Genomic DNA, 22598 nt, shown 5'->3' with positions numbered 1-22598 from the left:
GAGTCTTGACAAAGATAAGTGAGTTCCGAGAAAGTGCACACGGATAAAGTTATCAAGTGACAATGATAAGACTAAGTTAGGGTCAAGTCAACAGAATGGCAGCTGTAACAGAAACAGTTCATTGGATAGGGGAGTAGGGGATTATGACGGAGTGAAATTTATTTAGCAGGGCAAACAAAAACAACTGACAGCACTGAGCAAGTGAACTGGAAAATTGAGGAACAAAAATAACAATGGTTGTCAGCCCTTTCCGTAGCAATCAGGATTTCCCAGGAGATCGATCAGGCAATCAGGATTTCCCACGAGAATGCTCGAGCCAACGCGCGCACTTGTGTCACGTGACGGCCACGTGACGCTCTAATCGTTGTCACGTGGTACAGAAGGGAGGTTCCTAGAGCGTCGATCTCGACAAGAGGGAGTTTCTCACGGTTTATCTTCAATAACTATCGCTATTTTTATAGTAGAGAGTTGAAACTTTCACCAAATGTTTCCCTAGACATTTCTGCATGGTAACTGTGTCATAGAATTTTAATTTGGGGACCCAATTTTGTGCAACACTCCGGTATCTGACGACCGGTCGCGGACGTGGTTATTGTATTGTCAACTTCTATTGCACACTGAGCGAGCTATATTTTTAGTACAAAGATAAACTTTACACCAGGTGAAAGCTGAGACGTTTCTCTTTAAGATGATCACCTCACATTCTGTGTATCTGTGACATTGAGATAGTAACGAATCAAAACGTCAAGTTGAACAGGCTACAAAATACGCGCTGAATAAAAGTCCACCCCAGGAATCCACCCCACGCGCGTAGGGTGATTGGTGATTATGTCACTGCACAAACCTTTATTAAACCTACAATTTCAAATTTATTGTACTATGGTTTCTACTTTTTTCAAAACATTCATTTATTTTATTCAAACAATATAATGAGCTGAGTTACGTGCCTCTGAACATGCACACAACCACACGATCAAGCGTTAATTGACGATGTCAATTCATCTCAGCTCGGCGCGGCACAGTAGCGCATCTCGCCGATCTAGAGAGAAGCCTCATTGAGTGCGCGGCGCGGCACAGTAACGCATCGCGCTACAAGATCAAGCGGCTCCTGAAAAGTAGGATTTAGATCTAAGTCTTTTATCACTTATCAGGGACCCTCCTCATTTAGCTCTTGATTGCAATTTTCTTATATTATAGATTATATATAGATCAATTTATTTTATATATATATATTATATTGGATTCAGTTTACACAAAACTTATTGGGCGCGCGCGCTCAGCCTGTCATTCCGCCGAATCTTTATTCGGTATTATTATGTTTATGGACATAATAGCCTGGGGTCCTCAGGTAACACAAAACATGAACATTTCGACGTACACATTGACGCAATATTTATCAGAAAGCAAAAAGTATAAAATAATATGTGCGTGCGCGGCTTGAGCCGAGCCGCATAAGAATGGATGCGCGCGTGAAGGGGCTGGAGTACGCTTGTTCATTGTTTATTATTTATAGATTAATAAAATATTGCATTGTAAATATTCTGAATTGACGATATATTATGATCTTAAAGTAAATTTTATAAAGCAGGCTTTGGATTTAGGTAAGATTATAATTTATTTTAAAAACCACGGATAGTTTTAAATTTACTTTGTTGTATAACTAACAAGTTAATCCTGTTTTCATGAATGCGCGGCTTTGACGGCCAGTTATTGAATTATACATAGAATTGAACTTAAAATAAAAATGCGGACATATTGAAATTCAAAACTTTTAAAACGGAGGCTTATAAATATATAATTACATTATGATTGTAAAATAAAGGATACAATTTTAAATTTGTTTCACTAAAATTTGTCTCACTTAAAATTATTTAAGCAATATGTTTAAATATGCCAATAGTAAATAGTAATCATTTTATCTATTTGACTGAACCTAGAGTAAATACATTGTATGGAGAAAGATCGTTTCAGAAAGTTTGCCCTGAATTAGAGTAGAGTAGAGTAAATTAAGAATCGCATGTCTTAATTGGACTCCTTTAAAGTGTATCTGAAACGTTTCTTATTAAACGTGCCTATGATATCAATTGATCATAAAACATTTAATTTTTCAATGGGTGCGAGAAAGAACTTTGTTAATATAGAGTCTAGATTTGAACTTAGAGCCACAAGGCCAATGGTGATTTTCAAATGTTTCTTCCAATATTTGAGATAGGGAATATATTGAGTTTTTGAAGGGTTGTTTTTAGGGTCATTGTGACTTAATGTGTATACTGTTTGAAAAATTTGTATAAAATTTTTCAATGTTTCTACTGGAAGTGCATACCCTTTATTTTGTGATTTAGTGTATCAAGTCTTTATAATTTTTCCATGGTTTGAAACCTAAATGTGGACTGCTTTTCAGGTTTTCTTGTATCCTGACTTGTTTTCGTGGCACACCAGTGCATTTTAAGTTGTAGTGCCACTATAATCTTAAAGTTTAAATTGTTATTAGTATAATAAATAATAATAAATACAACTTTTATAAACCGCCTTATAGCTAAATCATATAACTCGATATAATTTAATCCTGGAGATAAACTCCAGTGCTTTCTAAAGCGGCTCTTACATTAACTGAGCTTAGTTTAATTGAAAATTAGACATGACAAGTTCATTTTACCTATGTAAATGCAAAATCAATCAAATGCTAGAGAAAAGAAGTATGTTTTAAGTTTGGTCTTGAAAGATGTAACTGACTCAGCTGATCTTATGTCGTATGGCAAGGAATTAAATACTTTAACTGCACAGTGACTAAAAGCTTTCTCTGTGTTTACATAGTTAGGAGAGGGCGGAAAACTAAGGTAAAAATAATCATTATCAAGACGTACATTTTTAAAACTTTGCTGCCTAGGAGATATCAACTCTTTTAAGTAAGGAGGAGCTATATTATTTAAACACTTGTAGGCAAGTAGGGCAATCTTAAAATCTATTCTAAATCTAACTGGTAGAAAATGAACTTTCTTAAGTAGTGGAGTAGTGTGTGCCTTTCTTCCTCTCCCGAAAATAAATCTTACAGCAGAATTTTGCACCTTCTGTAAACGACTTAAATCATAAGAGCTCAGTCCAAAATATACGCTATTGCAATAATCAATTCTAGAGAGTACTAGAGCATGAACAAGCTGAATCTTAAGGTTAAAAGACAGTTTTGATGCAATAAACCACAAATTTCTGATCTGAATATTACATGCTTGAACCACTGACGTAATCTGATCACTCATTGAAAGATAACTGTCCAAATACAGCCCATGATGTATGATCATTTGGCTGAGTCAATTCGAAGAGACTGAATAAAAGTCCTTAGGGCATCCCCTGGGGTTGATGGCACCAGTGCCATCCCCCTGAATGACATCTGTTTAAATTACCATTATACCATCAATTTAGTAAACTGTTAGCTGAATGACAGCAAATTACTGACATCCAGTGAGCAACAAGCAAGGTTCAATAATTGTGGTTTCTTAGATGATCTGTTACTTTGATAATTTGGGAAGTATCAGGACAAGTTATTCTTGAATAAAAGGAATCGATCACATTTAAAATTAAAATAAATGATTATCGTTGGTTTCATCCTTATGTAAGAAATAAGCGAAATTTATAAATCTTCATTCCACTGGGAAGTATGGATAGGTTTTAAGTTATAATGTATTTGATGATATTTAATATAATTGTGTTTTTAATATTATTTTGATAGGCTGATGAGTTTCATACTGAGATTTCTTGTAGTTATCATCCATTTTTCAAGTCCTTTGTTAAAAAACCTGCTAACCTTTCTTGGATATCTGCTTGTTAGGTGCATCTGTTTATTTAGTCAGGATTTATTTTATAGTTATTTAATTTGTTTTCTTAACACTTCCTTGTTTCACCTCCGTCCAAGGCGTAGATGCACGTTCTCATTAATTAAGTATCATTTACAGCTGAGCATAAGAGTTAAATTTACATTATTTTACCTTTTGGTGCTGTTTAAAAATAACATTAATTTATTATTATTATTACTATTATTTGATAGATGAATAGATCATTACTGTTGGTGAGGAAATATTAATATATCTTTTTGTGTTGATATTTTATTGCAAGATGTGTGATGACTGATGATCTGATGTCATAAATTGTACTTAACTTTACTTTGCTCCATTACCCTACATCCAACATACATAATAATACTATGTACTCTAAAATATTTATCTACTTTTTAGGATGAATTTGTTATTGTTTTCGTGTCTAGCTTTGGCTCTCATTCTTGGAACCAAAGGAGCTGAAAATGCCGAAAATGCCGAAAGTGTAATCCCTTCAAAAACAGAATATGAGCGATATTTGGATCAGATTCTTTTGGTTAGTTAGTAGTCAGTATTAAAATGTTGCAAATCTACATTTTTGCAGAACTACTGATTCTCGTACTACAGTTTAAAATTGACATGGTTGTTTTATTGACCTTTCCAGTTAATAGGATTTCAGAAGGATTTTACAAGAAGTATACCTACTAGATAATATTATCAGGTGTTTGAAAAGGATCCCAAAGTGAAGGAAATCCTAAAGAATGCCACTCCTCAAGATATAAAGAATGGTGTGATAGAGAAGACCCTACGCAGACTACACCCGGACATCAGAAGTAAACTGGACGAGGTAAAACGGAACATCATCATGGAGTACAGACAGAAGTTAAGGAAAGCTAAGATGGACGACAAGGTGCCTGATGATCTGTACAAGTTCCAGGACGAGGACCTCAAGCATCTGCTCAAAGAGGTTAACTTGTGCAATATTAATTCAAAGCAAGCTCTTCTGGTCGTGTCAATGGTTAATCTTGTCTTATTCTGAGTGCTTGTATTTAAGAATATCTACAGAAAAGTACCACCTGTGGGCATTGTTATATTGATTTAGCACTCTAAACAAGATACCTTCCACATTGGGCCTGAACAGGGAACTGTTGTGCAATATAACGAAAACTCAGACTCTACAGTATACATCCTCATTTCTTACATTCACTTTTTAGTTTAATAATTCAATTAGTGAGTAGTGGTGTCTTGTAGCAACACACTATCCTGGTCAATAATCGGATTACTCAGACTAGAACGTGAAGAAAAGTAGCGCACTGTAATTAATGTAGTACTATAATACTAGTGTAATCATACATATTAGCATGGTTACTTGGTTAATGAATCATTAATATCACGATCAAAATATCATAATTTCTACTCTCCCGGTTGTAGTAAAATCATCACATATTTGGTAGGCTTGGATTACTTACTTAAGTTAAGGGGAGATACACCAAAAACGTTTTTGCTCCGAACATCGATTTTATTTTATATTATGGTTAAATAGACAAAAAGAATAAGATTTCACACCTTCAAAATTTTCTAAAAATATTCCCTTATCGAGAAAAAAAATATTTTTCTTTTTCGAAAATTTTTAAAATTTAGAGAAGTCTGTCACTGTAATACCGATAGTTCGGCCATTTTAAAAGTTTTTTAGCTGATTTTTTTACTGAACATTACTTACACTCCGTACAAGACAACCCTTTAAAAGGTTATATAATTGAACAATAAATGACCAAGTTACAGACCGAACAAGGTGAAAAAAGAAAAATTGGGATTTTTGCCTACCACCAAAGTTGTACATTTTACCACTCGCCCAGGTCATCAGATATCGCTTCAAAAATTCTTGTGAGTGTAGCTGATGATCATATCAAACTTTTTGGAACAGGATTTCTCTCAGTTTTGAGTTTTAAGGTATGAAATGTGGCCTTAAACGACTTAGTAAAATTCATCGTAAAAAAGGGCCAAACATGGCAGAATTAAGGCTTAAAATGCCTATAACTCAAAAAGTATCAGTTTTTTTGAAATAACTTTTACAGAATCGTAATCAGCTTGAGAAGACGAATCTTTTAGTACGAAATAGGTGATTTTAGAAGACAAATTGTCTTAAATAATTTTCCAGCTCGAACACAAGGGTCCCCCCTTGTATAAATTTTGTACAAATTGTACACATTCTTTACAAATTTTGTGTCTTTAACTATTATCAATTTGGTACTAAAAGATTCGTCTTACCAAGCTGATTACGATCCTGTAAAAATTATTTCAAAAAAACTGATACTTTTTGAGTTATAGGCATTTTAAGCCTTAATTCTGCCATGTTTGGCCCTTTTTTACGATGAATTTTACTAAGTCGTTTAAGGCCACATTTCATACCTTAAAACTCAAAACTGAGAGAAATCCTGTTCCAAAAAGTTTGATATGATCATCAGCTACACTCACAAGAATTTTTGAAGCGATATCTGATGACCTGGGCGAGTGGTAAAATGTACAACTTTGGTGGTAGGCAAAAATCCCAATTTTTCTTTTTTCACCTTGTTCGGTCTGTAACTTGGTCATTTATTGTTCAATTATATAATCTTTTAGAGGGTTGTCTTGTACTGAAAGACGCGAAAGAGGAGCTTACTGCATGTAACCAGGAAAATAATGGTGTTGTAGCCTTGTTAAGACAGAGACTATGCAGATACTTAACTAGGGACTCAGACCAGTCATGCGACAAAAGTGGAGAGTTCTTATACTCCCCTGAACCGCCACTCTCTGAAACTGCCCCGGTTCCAAACAGCGTTGTATCTCCTACTGAGTTCTGTTTTACCAGCTCACTGCCCAACGCTAAGGATTTCCTGAGATCAAAACTGGATAAACACTCCTCTACACAGCAAGCATCCAAAACTAAGAGGAAAAGACAACAAGCTGACACCAAGACTGATCTAAGCTTTCAAGGACTTGAAACTTACATTAAATCACTCGAATCAGCTACAGAAAATGAACTCACAAAGGAGCTCGGATTCCTCAAACTGAGCAGTGAAGGAAGCTCAAAAATCAGAAAAAAGAGGATCACTCAACATCTGAAGAACCCTAATCAACTCTCCGCTGCTAGCAGCAGTGCTACATCTGAGCAACTCAACGATGTGCAGAATAGACTGGAAGTGATGGAAAGATCCAATGTGTCAATCAGCTCTATTCTTACTGAAATTAAAAATGAGATGAAAGAGCTAAAGCTCACGATAACAGAAAAGACCTCTGGAGCCAAATCGACTGGAGACTGTCAAATAGCAAGAAATTGTTCAAGTGGCACTGATCTCCTTAAAAGCCTGACAAAAGCTACCCAAGACACCAGTCTGCTCCTCGAAAAATCAGAAAAAGGTCTAAAAGGGCTGACACAAACCCTAAAAGACACTATGACTGTAAAGAAAGATCTGGATGTCTGGCGTCAGAGCGTTTTCAAAAGGGAAGAGAGTGACAAAATCAACGAAATCCATAACATCATTTCGACCCCTAATTTTCAAGAAATCCTCAGTATCAGCCAGTTAGACCCAGGTGCAAATGCTAGCCAAGACCATGTGAGACATATCCCCAGGTCTCCGGCTGACACGAGGACCAACAGGGACACCCCTGGGCTATCACCAAATCAGGGACGATCCTCCTACAGGAGAGAGGGTATAGAACCCAGACAGAGAGACAAGAGAACAGGTGTCTTCCGGGCAGATAGACCAAAAAGAGCAAGTAACCGGCCTGTTCCAAGCCAAAAGAAAATTGTTCTCCTCTGTGACTCAACCATGAGAAGCTTTAAACCTGAAGAGTTTCCGAAAAGATACAACGTCTCTGTAATTTACAAACGGAGCCTGAAAGACCTTCACTCAAGTCTCGAATCAACGGTCGAACAGATTTCCAATCTCAACCCAGATGCAGTGTACGCTCACCTTGGTACTCAGGACATCATAGATGGTACCGAGCCTGACTCCGTGGTGGGATCACTAATAAAATCTACCGAAAAGATACTTAGACAGACTTCGCAACACTGCCAACTTTTCATCTCGCATCCCTTTCTCCGCGACCATCCTGGAGAGGAATGGAGTAAGAGTAGTCGACTCATCACTGAAGCAATCAGAAATCTTAAAGGTGACAGTGAGAAAGCTGATTTCTGGATGAGATCAAGGGAAAACAGAAACAACAACTTCTACTCGGGGGGATCAGATATCCCACACGACTATTTGTTTGTCCCAGATCAACCTCATCTGAATGACAGAGGTATCAGAGTAATCATGGGCAACTTCAAGACAAGCCTCAACAGTACATTTAGCAGAGACCGCACCTGAGTACTAGTCTCTCATTCTCAGCTTATCTAGTCCCCTCCCTCCTTTTCTCCTTCTCCTCTTGCCTCTCTCATCCTTTATACAAGTTGACTGATGAACTTTGTCAACGGTATAATTTCCTGGAATGTTGCAAACATTCATGGTTTGCTCGGAAACAAAATCGAGGATCCCGATTTTGTAAAAATCATCAGTCCGAATGATATTATCTGCCTTCAAGAGACCGGATGCGAAGTGTCTCTGAAAGGATACAAATCCTATAGTGACATCCGAAAATCTGGTAAAGGTGGAGGAGTAACTACTCTGGTTAGGAACACTATCCTGGAATATTGCTCTCTGGAGAAATTCACACTTACTGCGGACCACTCAATGAACATTGTAATTGTTAAAGTTACTGATCCCTACACCAATATCAACACCTTTGTTCTCAATAGCTACATACCACCTACAAACAGCAAATTGAAAAACCGCACTAACTGCTCCGAAGCAAATTTTGATGCCCTCCAGGAAAAAATAAGCAACATCAAGGATAACTCCAGTAATGAGCTCATACTTCTTGGAGACCTTAATGCCAGAATAGGGGCATCTCCTGAATTTCAGATATATGACAGAGCGGATGAATTCGAGCTCTTTCCAGAAACTGGCAGGCCCTCCGACTTCATGGTTATACCAGATGTGGCACCTATATCTCAAAATAGGAACAGCCAGGACAAAATCACCAATAGACATAAAAATCTTTTGCTTGACCTTTGTGGATCGCAAAACCTCTTGATCCTTAATGGACGTACCATTGGTGACTCTGCCGGAAAATACACATGCTTCAAATGGAACGGAAACAGCGTGGTGGACTACTTCATTGCATCAACATCCTTTCTTCACCGTGTCAAGTCCCTCTCAGTGGGCGAGCATACTCTGTTCTCCGACCACAATCCTGTTCTACTCAGTCTCTGGCATGGACACGGAGCCCCTCAAAGGAATAGTCGAGCTCCCAATAGCAATTATCAGGAAGCTCCTTTTCGTTACCGGATCACAGAAAACAGTCTAGTCAACTTCACACACTCCTTTGAACAGCCTGAGTTCATCCAAAGAATCTCCCAGCTAACCAAAGATGCCGAATCCGCCCCAAAAACCCATGAGGCAGTCGAAGCACTGAATAGGCACATTACAGAACTTATAAATGATGCCGCTAAAAATGAGCTTGAAATCTCTAAACAGACCCAGAATCCAAAACCCAAGTTCGATTCATGGTTTGACGGCAAGTGTCACACCGCACGACGCCTCTTCAAGCGGTCAATAAAGATTGTCGATAATAACCCTGACAATCAAAGGATCAAAGCTCGACACCGTGCTAACTGCAGAGGATATCGAAAGATTGTCAATAAGAAACGGGATGACTTCTTCAATAGTCTTAACAAAAAGATTAAAAACGGTAAAACCATATCCTGGAGAGACTTCAAAAAGCTTAAGAGCTACAAGAAGGAAGAAGTCCAAACTGACTCAGAGCAACTTAAAAGCTTCCATCAGTTCTACGCTGAGCTCTACTCTGACACTCATCCAACTGTAGACTCACTCACCAAAAGAGCTCTCCTCGAAGAAGCCAACACCCTAGCCGAGGGATCTGCCCCCAATGAGTCGCTGAACAGCGCATTTACACTGGGTGAGCTGAACGCTGCACTAGGCAAACTAAAATCCGGCAAAGCATCTGCTTTTGACCACATAAGCAATGAAATGCTCAAGGGTTTGAACGTGAAAATGAGGTCCCTCCTCCTTAAACTCTTCAATCTGTGCCTTGAGACAGGAACCTACCTCTGGAGCAAAAGTGTGATCACACCGATTCACAAAAAAGGGTGCATCAGGAACCCTGACAACTATAGAGCAATAGCAGTATGTAGCTGTATTGGGAAACTGCTCTCCACGATGCTGCTATCTCGGCTTGTCACTCACCGCCAAATCTCTCATCCAGATCCACCTAATCAAGCAGGCTTTACCAAAGGAAGTCAATGTAATGACCATATATTCACGCTGATGTCCACAATCGAAAAATACAAGAAAGTGAAAAGTAAAATATATGCAGTGTTCATTGATCTCCGAAAAGCGTTTGATCTAGTGTGCAGACAAGCCCTCCTGTTCAAACTAGCCTGCTATGGCGTCAACGGCGGCTACTACGACATCATCAAAGACATGTACAGTAAATCAGAGGGTCATATCAAGATGAATGGTAAAATCAGTGAAGCATTCAAGATCCTCAAAGGGACTGAACCAGGACATCCACTCAGCCCCGAGTTTTTCAAAGTCTACTTTAAAAAGCTTTCTGACCTCCTCAATGAAGCCGTTGTGAACTGCCCAACTCTCGCTGGTATCTCAGTGACTCACCTAGCGTGGGCTGATGATCTAGTAATCCTCGCCCTAGATCCTGAATCACTCCAAAAGTTGCTTTCGATCATTGGGGACTACTGTATCGAATGGGGTCTGGAAATCAACATCTCCAAAACCAAATTCATGGTCTTCAACGGTAAAGGACCTGACATTCCAAACTGGCGTCCTTCTATTCATGACAGAGATATAGAGATGGTCTCCAGCTACTGCTATCTTGGAATCATTATAAGCAGCACAGGGAAATTTCGGCAGGCAACTGACTCTCTCTACCGTAAGGGACTCGGAGCTTACTTTAGCTTGAGAAGCACCATAGACCGGAGATACATTGACGCATCATGCCTTAACAAACTATTTGACACCCTTGTCAAGCCTATTCTACTATACGGTTGTCAAGTTTGGGCCCCAGTTCTACCCACCGTCAGTAAGGTCCTCTCTTGCTTCAGCAAGTTTCACAACCTTGATCATGCAGTCTCCCACATCGCAAAACAGAAACTGGAGCAAGTGCACCTACGTCACCTCAAATACCTTCTTGGTATTAACAGAAGGGCAGTCAATGCTACAGCCTGGGGAGAAACTGGCTCATACCCAATTATAATTGAGATGTTGAAACTGAGTACTAAATACTTCAAAAGAGTTATGAGCCTTCCCTCAACACAACTGGTCAAAGCTGCAATGACTGAGCAGATTAACCTCAAATTGTCATGGTTTGTAGGCATCGAATCAGTTATCAAGTCATTTAACAACATCGACCTTCCTGACAGGAATTCATCATCGTTGCTCAACGCAACCTTCCTCGCGGACTCCTGCAGCCCTGAATTGATGACAGAGAACCTGCGAAAACTATTCCGTGATTCCTGGGGTTCTCTTGTGAAAGATTCTAGAAAGCTATCATTCTACAGTGAAGTCAAAAAAGAATTTGGATGGGAGCCATATCTAAACCACGCTAGGTCTTTCCAGGACAGAAGGGCAACCACACAGATTCGGTCCAGTTCTCATCACCTTAGAATTGAAAGGGGGAGGTACGACAAAACTCCACTTGATGAAAGGACCTGTAACTATTGCGAGCTGAACATCAACCAGCTAATCATCGAAGACGAGAACCATATGCTCCATTCCTGCCCCCTAGGGAAAGTTCCAAGGGACAGATTTCAAAGCCTCAGTGGAAATCTAGTCAGCATTGACGGAAATGATAGCTTCAATCTTGCCTCCACGTTTATCTCGCAACCCGATTGCATGGACAAACTCAGCGATGAGGACGTAAGTTTGATCAAACTCTCGACCAGCACCATTAATAAAATCTACAGACTAACCCTCAACTTCAAAGAAAGTCTAAATGTAGATAACTAGCTTCCTCTTTCAGTCCTTCCCTTCTTCCTTTCTTTTTTTCCCTTTTTCTTTCCGCCTTTTTTTCTTTTCCAGCTTTGGATCTGTGACGGATGTGATGGATTTCTTGCGGTCACTTTTATCCCTACATGGGCTCCCGGCCGTGCGTCCATGTAGGAGCCGTGGGGCCTTCCGAGTGATAGGGTTACAGTGACTGTTAGTAGGGAAAGTATGAAGGCTATATCAGTAGACACAATTACCGAACGCAGGGCATTGGCTCGACCTCCAAGACAGGGTATCCGTGAGGACCCTGGTCGTAATCAGCTCTGCGCTGCTCCAGTGTATCCTGATGCCTGAAATCTTGGACACTGCCTACGTACGGGGTAGACAGCCACTGATGATTTTGTCTGTGAGTTTTTCATCACTTCCTGACATGAGTCAGACCTCAGCTGGATCCTTCCTGTTTAGCTTTTTCTGAGCTTCCCGCTCGACCTCCTTCTTCAATCATCATCATCAGTTAGAGCTGCCGTGCTCTCGAACTTTCCCTTCACACTCCACCACGGCACCTCCTTCGAGGCCTCTTGCCAGGTAACACCAGCTCTCAGACATAGGCAAGCTTACCGCGCACGGCGTTTTTTCTTTTTTGTTTCGTCCTTTCCGTGTGTGCCGTTTTGTGCCACCCTCTCTGCTGTTCCTGCGCAATTGCGCTCATTCGCTCTTCAATGGGCTGTTCATTTGACAGAGTTACTGGCTGGCACTCCAAACATCTTCTCACTCACAATCACCATCAATCAAATTCAAAATTATGCAATCAATCACTATACATCCACGATCATATGATCAAAACACAAAACTTTGTTATATACTGTTTCTGTTTGAGATTTGAATAACGTTACTGTAATGTTTCAAATTATATTTTAAATGTTCAAATGTTCAAAAAAAAATGTACTGAGTGTAAGTAATGTTCAGTAAAAAAATCAGCTAAAAAACTTTTAAAATGGCCGAACTATCGGTATTACAGTGACAGACTTCTCCAAATTTTAAAAATTTTCGAAAAAGAAAAATATTTTTTTTCTCGATGAGGGAATATTTTTAGAAAATTTTGAAGGTGTGCAATCTTATTCTTTTTGTCTATTTAACCATAATATAAAATAAAATCGATGTTCGGAGCAAAAACGTTTTTGGTGTATCTCCCCTTAACTGGGTTTAATTTCAGAGACACGACAGATTAGCAACAATGAACGAAGAAAGAAAGCGACAGTTTAAGAAATACGAAATGGAAAAAGAGTTGAAACACAGGATGGCACTCCGAGCAATGAACGAGTACGATAGAAAAGTTCAGGAAGCACTTGACGAGGAGCAGAAGAAGAAGAAAGTGGATCACGCTAAGAACATCAAACACCCAGGAAATAAGAAACAGCTTGAGGAAGTTTGGGAGGCTGAAGGGTTTGACAAGGGCTCCTTCAACCCTAAAACATTCTTCAAGATGCATGATGTGAACAATGATGGTGAATGGGATGACTTTGAACTTGAGGCTATTTTCGAAAAGGAGGTCGATGAGCTGTTCGAGGTAAAGATTCAACTTATATTAGTTTATTCAATGAAATATCACCCCGTTCGCTTAATAGCTTAAAATAGAAAAATAAAATAAGAAATTTTGTCTCAAGTATCTGTAAAAACCAATCTCTGGCCCCAGGTCCTGGCCAACATCCTGCCCCCGGTCACCCCCCCCCCCCCCCCTACAGTCTTATATCTCGTCCACGAGTTGACATGAGAACAGATATCATTCCAGGGTTTGGATGATATTGACGAGGAGGAGAAGGACGAGGAAGTGTCCAGAATGAGGGAGCACGTGATCGAGCACATTGACAAGGACGATGATGGTGTTATCCAGCTGAAGGAGTTTATAGATTACGCAAACAGTCAGGATTTCGATCATGAGGATCCGTGGGATGCTGCGTTTAGTGCGGAGTTCAGTGAGGAAGATGTAAGATTATTATAGTGGTTTGTTTATTTATTTATTAAATTAATTAATTAATAGTGGTTTATTATAGCATTTACCCCTAGCTTCTGTAGATATCGTTAACATACAAACTATATTACGGCTATTAGCGTGGCTATTTATTATACTTGTCGTTTCAGTGTAAGGTTACTTTTTAAAGTTATATTTAAAAGAACTTATGTTTAAACAAGGGCTCTACATTCCCTGCTGAACAGTTCAACTAGCTCTATTCCGGAAAATTTTTAACTGCATTATATGCTAAACCAATAGGATATCAATACAGAAGGTTCAAAGTAGTTTATTAGACACTCGGTAATATTTTGGATTCAAAACATTGGACAAATTAAAATTAAAGATGGCACGAATTTTAAGTCATTTAGAGAGGAAAAATTTCCTCTCGATACCCAATGATTGAACTGCTCTTTGCGGACTGCAATTGTCAGTCGCTAACCAAGAAATTTCCTCTCAGATGCCAAAAATTCCTCATTTTTCCCAAATTTCCTCCCAGATATCTGTTGGGTTTGCCAACTTTGTGGATATGGGCTTTATTCAGGAGGCTTTATTCAGGAGGCTTTATTCATGAGGCTTTATTCAGGAGGCTTTATTCAGGAGGCTTTATTCAGGAGGCTTTATTCAGGAGGCTTTATTCAGGAGGCTTTATTCAGGAGGCTTTATTCAGGAGGCTTTATTCAGGAGGCTCTATTCAGGAGGCTTTATTCAGGAGGCTTTATTCAGGAGGCTTTATTCAGGAGGCTTTATTCAGGAGGCTCTATTCAGGAGGCTTTATTCAGGAGGCTTTATTCAGGAGGCTTTATTCAGGAGGCTTTATTCAGGAGGCTTTATTCAGGAGGCTTTATTCAGGAGGCTTTATTCAGGAGGCTTTATTCAGGAGGCTCTATTCAGGAGGCTTTATTCAGGAGGCTTTATTCAGGAGGCTTTATTCAGGAGGCTTTATTCAGGAGGCTTTATTCAGGAGGCTTTATTCAGGAGGCTTTATTCAGGAGGCTTTATTCAGGAGGCTTTATTCAGGAGGCTTTATTCAGGAGGCTTTATTCAGGAGGCTTTATTCAGGAGGCTTTATTCAGAAGGCTTTATTCAGGAGGCTCTATTCAGGAGGCCTTATTCAGGAGGCTTTATTCAGTAAGTTTATTAGGAGTTTCTTAATCATTTGTTAATTTTCCTCCTCTGCAGTTGGGAAATTACGAGAGAGATATGGATGAAAGAGAAAAAGAAGATATAAAAGCTCAAGCTGAAATTGAAAAACAGAGGAGGTAATTATGATTTGTTAACAGCAGTTATTTTCACATAATGTTACATAATGTTACATAATGTTACATAGTGGTACATAGTCTACAATAACTACATTCTAATCTCCAACATGTCTGATGTCACATTAAGTAGTAAGTAGGCTTCTAAGTTAAAACACAAATTATAAAAACTTATCTTTTGTTGATACAAATATCTATGTTATGAGAGGCCGTTACATTAAAAGATCTTCCTGCTTCCAATTCTCCAATTCCATGAGCCCGAAATGTTTTAGATATGGACAAGACGAGTAGGGGTGATCAAGCTAAAAATATAGGATGCAGCAATGTTAGACGCAGTTTCTAGTTATAATTTTATTTCAAAATTCAAATAAACTTTACATCAATGTATTACAGTTATATTCAATAGAAAAGACCACAATATCTCCTGTGAGGCAAAAACATGGAAAAAGAGAGCTAGAAAAATATTCATGAGACTCAACACTACCAGACTGCAGCTGGAGTGAGAAACATTATGTAAACATCTAAGTAAAATTTATTTCGGCTGAACCAAAACACGGTGGTAAAACCATAATTACATTGGTGCCGACCCTACAGTACATAAAATCATTAATAAATAATCAAGAGAACAAATTAAAATGTATACGATACCTTCTTGCCACTACTACACAAACTTACACAACATAACAACAAAATAACATAATCATACATATATTATAATATACCAATCTTACTATATATAAAGCGAGACGATATATACATATTTATTTATCCGCACCATTTTACTGACACCACGGCATCAACTTTAACACGGGTTTCCGCAAAAACCGTACAAGATATAAAACTGAAACTTTTTTAACTGATTCAAATGCTTTAATGGCCTTCAAATCAGCATGAAAAAATCGAAAATCGGCCAAGGAATAAGAATTTTAGTACCCAAAATTTGAACCCCCAAGTGGTGTCAAAAACGCGAATTAAATAGGTAATAATTATTTTTACTGGGAGACTTTAGGGTAGGAAACTGATCCGGCCACCAAAGAGCCTTGACACCAGTCTTAAAGGTTTGACGGGTTCCTGCTAGTATATCTAACCACTCTAACCACTCAATGGACCTTCACGTACTGCGTGACGCGCTAATTGTTTCATAGAAGATATCATCTACGTGTCAATGAAAAATGTTCTCGTATTCTAAAAATAGACTGCTTGATGAATCTAGGTACATTGCTTACTTCTGGAGCATGTAGTTATATGAAGTTCTAATATATAGAGTAGTTATCTAGTATTGAGGTACATTGAGCTATTGTGCACAAATGGAATGTTGATCTAATACTAGTGCAGCTCAACAATGCAGCCCCATCAATTGTTCCAATACAATAAAGGTGTGACACTCTGTGTGACACTCTGTTGACACTCTGTGTGACACTCTGTGTGACACTCTGTGTGACACTCTGTGTGACACTCTGTGTGATACTCTGTGTGACACTCTGTGTGATACTCTGTGTGACACTCTGTGTGACACTCTGTGTGACACTCTGTGTGATACACTGTGTGATACTCTGTGTGATACTCTGTGTGACACTCTGTGTGATACTCTGTGTGACACTCTGTACGTGACACTCTGTGTGACACTCTTTGTGACACTCTGTGTGACACTCTGTGTGACACTCTGTACGTGACACTCTGTGTGACACTCTGTGTGACACTCTGTACGTGACACTCTGTGTGACACTCTTTGTGACACTCTGTGTGACACTCTGTACGTGACACTCTGTACGTGACACTCTGTGTGACACTCTTTGTGACACTCTGTGTGACACTCTGTGTGACACTCTGTGTGACACTCTGTGTGACACTCTGTGTGACACTCTGTGTGACACTCTGTGTGATACACTGTGTGATACTCTGTGTGACACTCTGTGTGTGATACACTGTGTGACACTCTGTGTGATACACTGTGTGACACTCAATGTGATACACTGTGTGATACTCTATGTGATCAGTGATACACTGTGTGATACTCTGTAACTTTGTATATATCATAACTATTTGGTATTGCTTATGATGTATTATAGCTTCTTATCCTGACGGAAATAGTGTGCAATAATTGGTGGTCTCATTAAAGGAAGAAGAAAATATTTGCGCACTTTACTTAACTGTGTAGTACAGTACTGTATTAACTGTATTACGCAAAGTTACTTAACTCTCTTATTTTAACTCTCTTCTAAACTTGTTAAAGTTAGGTTAATGGGTCCTCAAATGTACAGTAATTTGTATAACTATGTACATACCTATATAACTATGTGCATTGTACATACTTATATAACTATGTGCATTGTGCATACCTAATATTAGGCTATACATAATTGAATGGGGGTTGGCAACACCACTTATTAAATTATTAAAGTAGTGTGTTATACATAATACCTCTTGTTTATAATATACCTATATATATATTATATATATATTATATTAAACAAGAGGTTGAGTAACAAAGGGTACGATAATGATGTAATCTAAGAAACATGAGAATAGTACTAAGGTTTCACCATTTAAATTACAGTTCGCAATTGTAGAGGGAGAGGGAGAGGGAGAGGGAGAGGGAGAGGGAGAGGGAGAGGGAGAGGGAGAGGGAGAGGGAGAGGGAGAGGGAGAGGGAGAGGGAGAGGGAGAGGGAGAGGGAGAGGGAGAGGGAGAGGGAGAGGGAGAGGGAGAGGGAGAGGGAGAGGGAGAGGGAGAGGGAGAGGGAGAGGGAGAGGGAGAGGGAGAGGGAGAGGGAGAGGGAGAGGGAGAGGGAGAGGGAGAGGGAGAGGGAGAGGGAGAGGGAGAGGGAGAGGGAGAGGGAGAGGGAGAGGGAGAGGGAGAGGGAGAGGGAGAGGGAGAGGGAGAGGGAGAGGGAGAGGGAGAGGGAGAGGGAGAGGGAGAGGGAGAGGGAGAGGGAGAGGAGAGGGAGAGGGAGAGGGAGAGGGAGAGGGAGAGGGAGAGGGAGAGGGAGAGGGAGAGGGAGAGGGAGAGGGAGAGGGAGAGGGAGAGGGAGAGGGAGATAGTTCGTTATCTAGAGGGAGATAGTTCGGTCACTTGTCAAGGCATGAAAGCTTGAAAGGTTATTCGGCGAATTTTCTTTGAAATAAAATGATGTTTTTGTAAACATTTTGAAAGTTTATTGATTAAAAAAATTATGTAGACAGCTAAAGGCATGGTTAACAAGTTTTAAAGTTATTGTTTACTATATTTGAAAACATGAAAGTAATAACATTTGAACAATTCTGATACCGGTGTTGTACAATTTTTTAAGAAATTAATTAAGGTAATAATTTGTTGTAATAACTAATACAGTTCATAGACGTAAGGGGCTGCCATATTGCAGTGCACACTCTAAAACCTTGATAATGTAGCCCAATTAGAAACATGTATATTACTTAACACTTTAACATGATTCCTCTGCCTCATACCTTGAAGTAACTGCTATTCAATAGTAGTGATTACACTACAAATCAACTGTGTGAATTTAGTGTGAACACGGATATTGAAATTGATGCACTTTGTGCACTGCACACGTTTTAAAATTATAACCCACATTGGTTTAATCTAATCATGATTAATAAAGCTGTGATTATTCTTCTTTCAATCTGTTATTGATCTGTATGTTTCACATACCGTTCCTTAGTTTCACATTATTACCAGGCTGGAAACTATAAAGAAGTACGAAGATGAGAGTAAGATAAACATGCAGATGTTAAAGGATCACTCGGAGAAACTTAAAGAAGCTCTTTTAGCGGCTAATAAAGCTAAGGACCTTGAAAAAGCTAAGAAATTAGTAGCAGATGCTCAAGTAAGTAAACTAGTAACAAATAAGCTGATAGTTGAAAGTTTAGTAGTGTTATAACAAGTAAGCTAACAGTTGAAAGTTTAATAGTGTTTTGATAATTTTACTAACTGAATTCCTCTTGTTAAGTGAAGCGGTTTGTATGTGGTCTAACTATTCCCTTGAAATTCTTCGTATGTTTGCATTTCATGTTTATTGAATATTTGTATGACATATTTATTTAGTTTAAACAATTTCTTCAGGTCAAAGAAGGAGTTGCAAATGTAAGTGTTTTAAAAACACTCCAGTAATATTAATAATTTGTTTGGGCACTTTTAAGCATTGAACAAACTTTTCTTCCCAACAATATTTGATAAATGTAGCATCACAATGATTTCTATTTGCGATATTTGATTTGAAGTTTGACGTGTTTTATACCGATCGTCGTTGATGACATGTTTTGAGCAGAATATATTTTATATTTTTTTTTTATCTCACACTTATTTTACTTCGGAGTATTCCAACAGCCAAATTGTTACACAAGTGTAACTAGCCAATTACAGGAAGCCGAAGGATTTAATTAGGCCAGTGACGGTTAAGGTAGTGTGTACCATACTTTCTTCGCCCGAGACTTCGCTGCAATGGACAGCTTCTCATTTAACCCTCACACACGATTTCTCGAATATTCGGCTGAGTAGACCGGGGGGCTGCATAGACCACTCAGGATCTTTAGCTGAATGCCGACGACACTCACCCCACGACTAGGCAGGCAGTGGGTTTCGAACTCGCAATCTCACGATTACAAATCCGATGATTAACCAACTACGCTACCTGGCCGTTGATTAAACATATTCTTTGAAAGTGTTACTTCCATAACTGTTTACGGATTAGTAACATCTGGTAAGGTGCCAAACTCACCTACTGCTCATAATATGTGTAATTTAAAATGTAAGCTCATTAAGATAGGAAGAGGGTGCCCGTCTTAGGTTTCAAAAGTAGACGATTTCGCCCTTAATCTCATCATTTTTATCATCAGCTAGCTCTACAAAGTTCTACCAAACTTAATTACATTCTCATATTGATTTAATATCGGAGCACCATTAAAGCCGATTGCATGTGTGTATAAGTTATTCGTATGATATGATTTATTGACTATCGTATCTCACCAAATGACAAATGCACCAAATTTCTTCCTCTTCGAATCCAAGTCCCAGAACTAAGTACACTCTTAGAACACTTAGCCAGGTGCAGTGGCCACTTTTTTGAATTTTGCTGTCCTAAAGTTTTGAGCGGTCGGTCTTATGGGCGTTTTTACAGGTTCTGTGTACTGGTCTATCTTTAGTACCAGGAAATGTTAGGTAAATGTGCGACTATATCATGACATACTTTCCTTCGTCGTCAAAACAGTCTTATATCCAGTCAGGCGGTGACGTATGCCAATAGGGCGGGCTCTCCCGTCCTATCCAGACACGATAGCTGACCTTGGTTCTTTGTCTAGTCCTGTGAATGTGCTGATTTGTCTTAAAACGTTCTTGACGACTAAAATCCACCTTGATGGCAGAATGGGCCTTATTTTCGGTCACCATCTATCAGATGAATATCTGTAGCGCGCGGTGGTCACCAAGCATTTCGTAACCCTGACGTGGGCGCAGCACGCGTGTTTATATTTGTATTATTGTAGTTCTCAACACCGTGAATAATGTAATACGTAGCACACCAAGATTGGCTTCCCTTTAAATTACGTTACATTATCAGCCCTATTATTATCACTTTTTATATCACTTTTAGGACCAGCAATTGATGTATAACATATGAGCTTTAACTGGGGTTCCATGCGAGGCGTAATAATTTCAGGTGAATCAGAGCCACGAAAAATAGATATTGAAGGGGTTACCGTAATCGCAGGAATGACTTTTGTTTTTTGAATGTAACAAAATTTATAAATCCCAGTCAGCTGAAGAGATTGCCAGGGAGCATGAGATTCGAATAGCAGATGAACAGCGACGGATTAAAGAACAACACGACCAGCAAATACAGGCTGAACAGCAAGCCCATCAACAGAGGCTGAGAGAGGCAGAAATTCAAGCCGAGCAACAAAGACAAGAACAAGCAAGGCAAACAGAAGTCCAGCTTGAACAGCAACGCCAAGAAGAACAGCGACGTCTAGAAGAACAGCAACGAAATGCTGCGATTCAGGCTGAGCAGCAACGAAATGCTGAGATTCAGGCTGAGCAGCAACGAAATGCTGAGATTCAGGCAGAACAGCAACGAAACGCTGAGATTCAGGCAGAACAGCAACGAAATGCTGAGATTCAGGCAGAACAGCAACGAAATGCTGAGATTCATGCTGAACAGCAACGAAACGCTGACATTCAGGCAGAACAGCAACGAAATGCCGGAATTGATGCTCAACAACAGCAAGATGAACAAGCAAAGCAGGCGGATTTGCAGCGGGAGGAGCATAAAAAAGAACTGGAAGCTCAATTGAAGTCCCTAGAACTGGAGAAGGAGAAACTGAACGTTCAGCAATAACTAGGAAACTCTCTAGAGTTAATATTTACATCTAGGTAGTGGTGGCCTCGTGATGATGGCTGTTGTATGGCAATTGCAACGCAAAACATTTTGTAAATCGAAATTCTATTATGTCAGCTGGGTTAATTTCATGTAGATGACCCTAGAATGATGAATAACATTTTGCACGGTTGCATGATCAGTTGCATGAGATTTGTGTCAAAAGATTATTGTTATTCTGTGTTTTGGGGATAAAATTTGTGTTAACAATTCAAATTAACAATTCCTTAGTTTACCTAAAATTTAAACATTTAAATGCCCAATTTTCAGGCGTCGCCGTAAAGTCCAAACAAGCTCAGCAATCCCGTCCCCTGTTCGAACTGCAACCGACTTAGCTGTTGTCTTTTCGGAAGAGTTTCTATCTTTAGAAATCGGAAAATAGGGAACTTCTCACATTGATATAATCTGTTCCTAATTTGTTAATTTATCGCTAATTGTGATTATTCCGTTATTTCCAACATGCAATTTTAAAATCATGCACAGGATTTTGATAATATATATTTTAATACATGATATAAATGTTGATTTTATTGAAGGGTTTATAAAATGATGAATTAATTAACACTGAATAGATCAGGCAATAATGCAAACAAACCCACCCTCTTTTTACAAGAATATTTGGTATTACAAAATTAAGTATTAAGTTATTCGCAGTTTTGATGAATTATTCGTTTAAAAGCAGATGTATCATGGCTGGGTTATAAAAATCCTCCCTCTAGTTTCATTCATATTCATTATTCTGGTACTCAGTCTTTGCTGCAAATTTTTGGTGGGAAATATTATCTTAATAATGCAAGAAATGTAATCTGTAATTAATTGTAAGTTTTACTAAATACTAGAAGCTGGTTTGCATTTGCAATAAATATAATTTTCGCCGGAATGATGTTAACAGGGTTAATAGGGTTAACATGATGTTAACAGGGTGTTCAAATATCTGACTATCAGGGAAGGTGTCCTACACAAATCACTCGTAAAGATTGATGCTACAATAGTTTAGATTACAAATTTACAAGGGTCTCCTTAAATTAATTATGCTCTGAAGTGAGTCCGATCGTTCAGTTTTGTGGGGATTTTCAGTTAAAATGTTAACCATTATTATCTTCTAACCAG

At 38.8% G+C, this 22598-nt stretch overlaps 1 protein-coding gene across 2 annotated transcripts; it reads left to right on the top strand.

Moving 5' to 3' along the window:
* The first annotated feature begins 4226 nt into the window (after positions 1-4226).
* LOC134819443 (nucleobindin-2-like) lies at positions 4227-22329 on the top strand. Of its 2 annotated transcripts, none has more exons than XM_063829395.1 (9): positions 4227-4362; positions 4528-4773; positions 13065-13418; positions 13641-13835; positions 15042-15121; positions 18797-18944; positions 19181-19201; positions 20868-21484; positions 21759-22329. In XM_063829395.1, exons 1-8 carry the CDS (start codon positions 4228-4230, stop codon positions 21447-21449), a joined length of 1761 nt encoding a protein of 586 aa, XP_063685465.1. In that variant the 5' UTR covers position 4227; the 3' UTR covers positions 21450-21484; positions 21759-22329. The 2 variants fall into 2 exon arrangements, with proteins under 2 accessions (XP_063685465.1, XP_063685464.1); XM_063829394.1 differs by having other exon boundaries at positions 13629-13835.
* The last annotated feature ends 269 nt before the right edge of the window (positions 22330-22598 follow it).

The sequence above is a fragment of the Bolinopsis microptera genome, chromosome 8 (assembly GCF_026151205.1).
Source record: "Bolinopsis microptera isolate Bmic1 chromosome 8, MBARI_Bmic_1.0, whole genome shotgun sequence".
Taxonomy (NCBI): Eukaryota; Metazoa; Ctenophora; class Tentaculata; order Lobata; family Bolinopsidae; genus Bolinopsis; species Bolinopsis microptera.
Note: the sequence above shows the minus strand (reverse complement) of the source record. Positions and strands in the feature narration are given on the sequence as shown.

What these genes read in the sequence shown, in the direction of transcription:
- LOC134819443 (XM_063829394.1), top strand. Translation starts at nt 4,228, where the DNA reads ATGAATTTGTTATTGTTTTCGTGTCTAGCTTTGGCTCTCATTCTTGGA. An exon ending in ATTTGGATCAGATTCTTTTG is followed by an intron (nt 4,363 to 4,527) that starts GTTAGTTAGTAG and finishes TAATATTATCAG; the next exon opens with GTGTTTGAAAAGGATCCCAA. An exon ending in CGGAGTTCAGTGAGGAAGAT is followed by an intron (nt 13,836 to 15,041) that starts GTAAGATTATTA and finishes CCTCCTCTGCAG; the next exon opens with TTGGGAAATTACGAGAGAGA.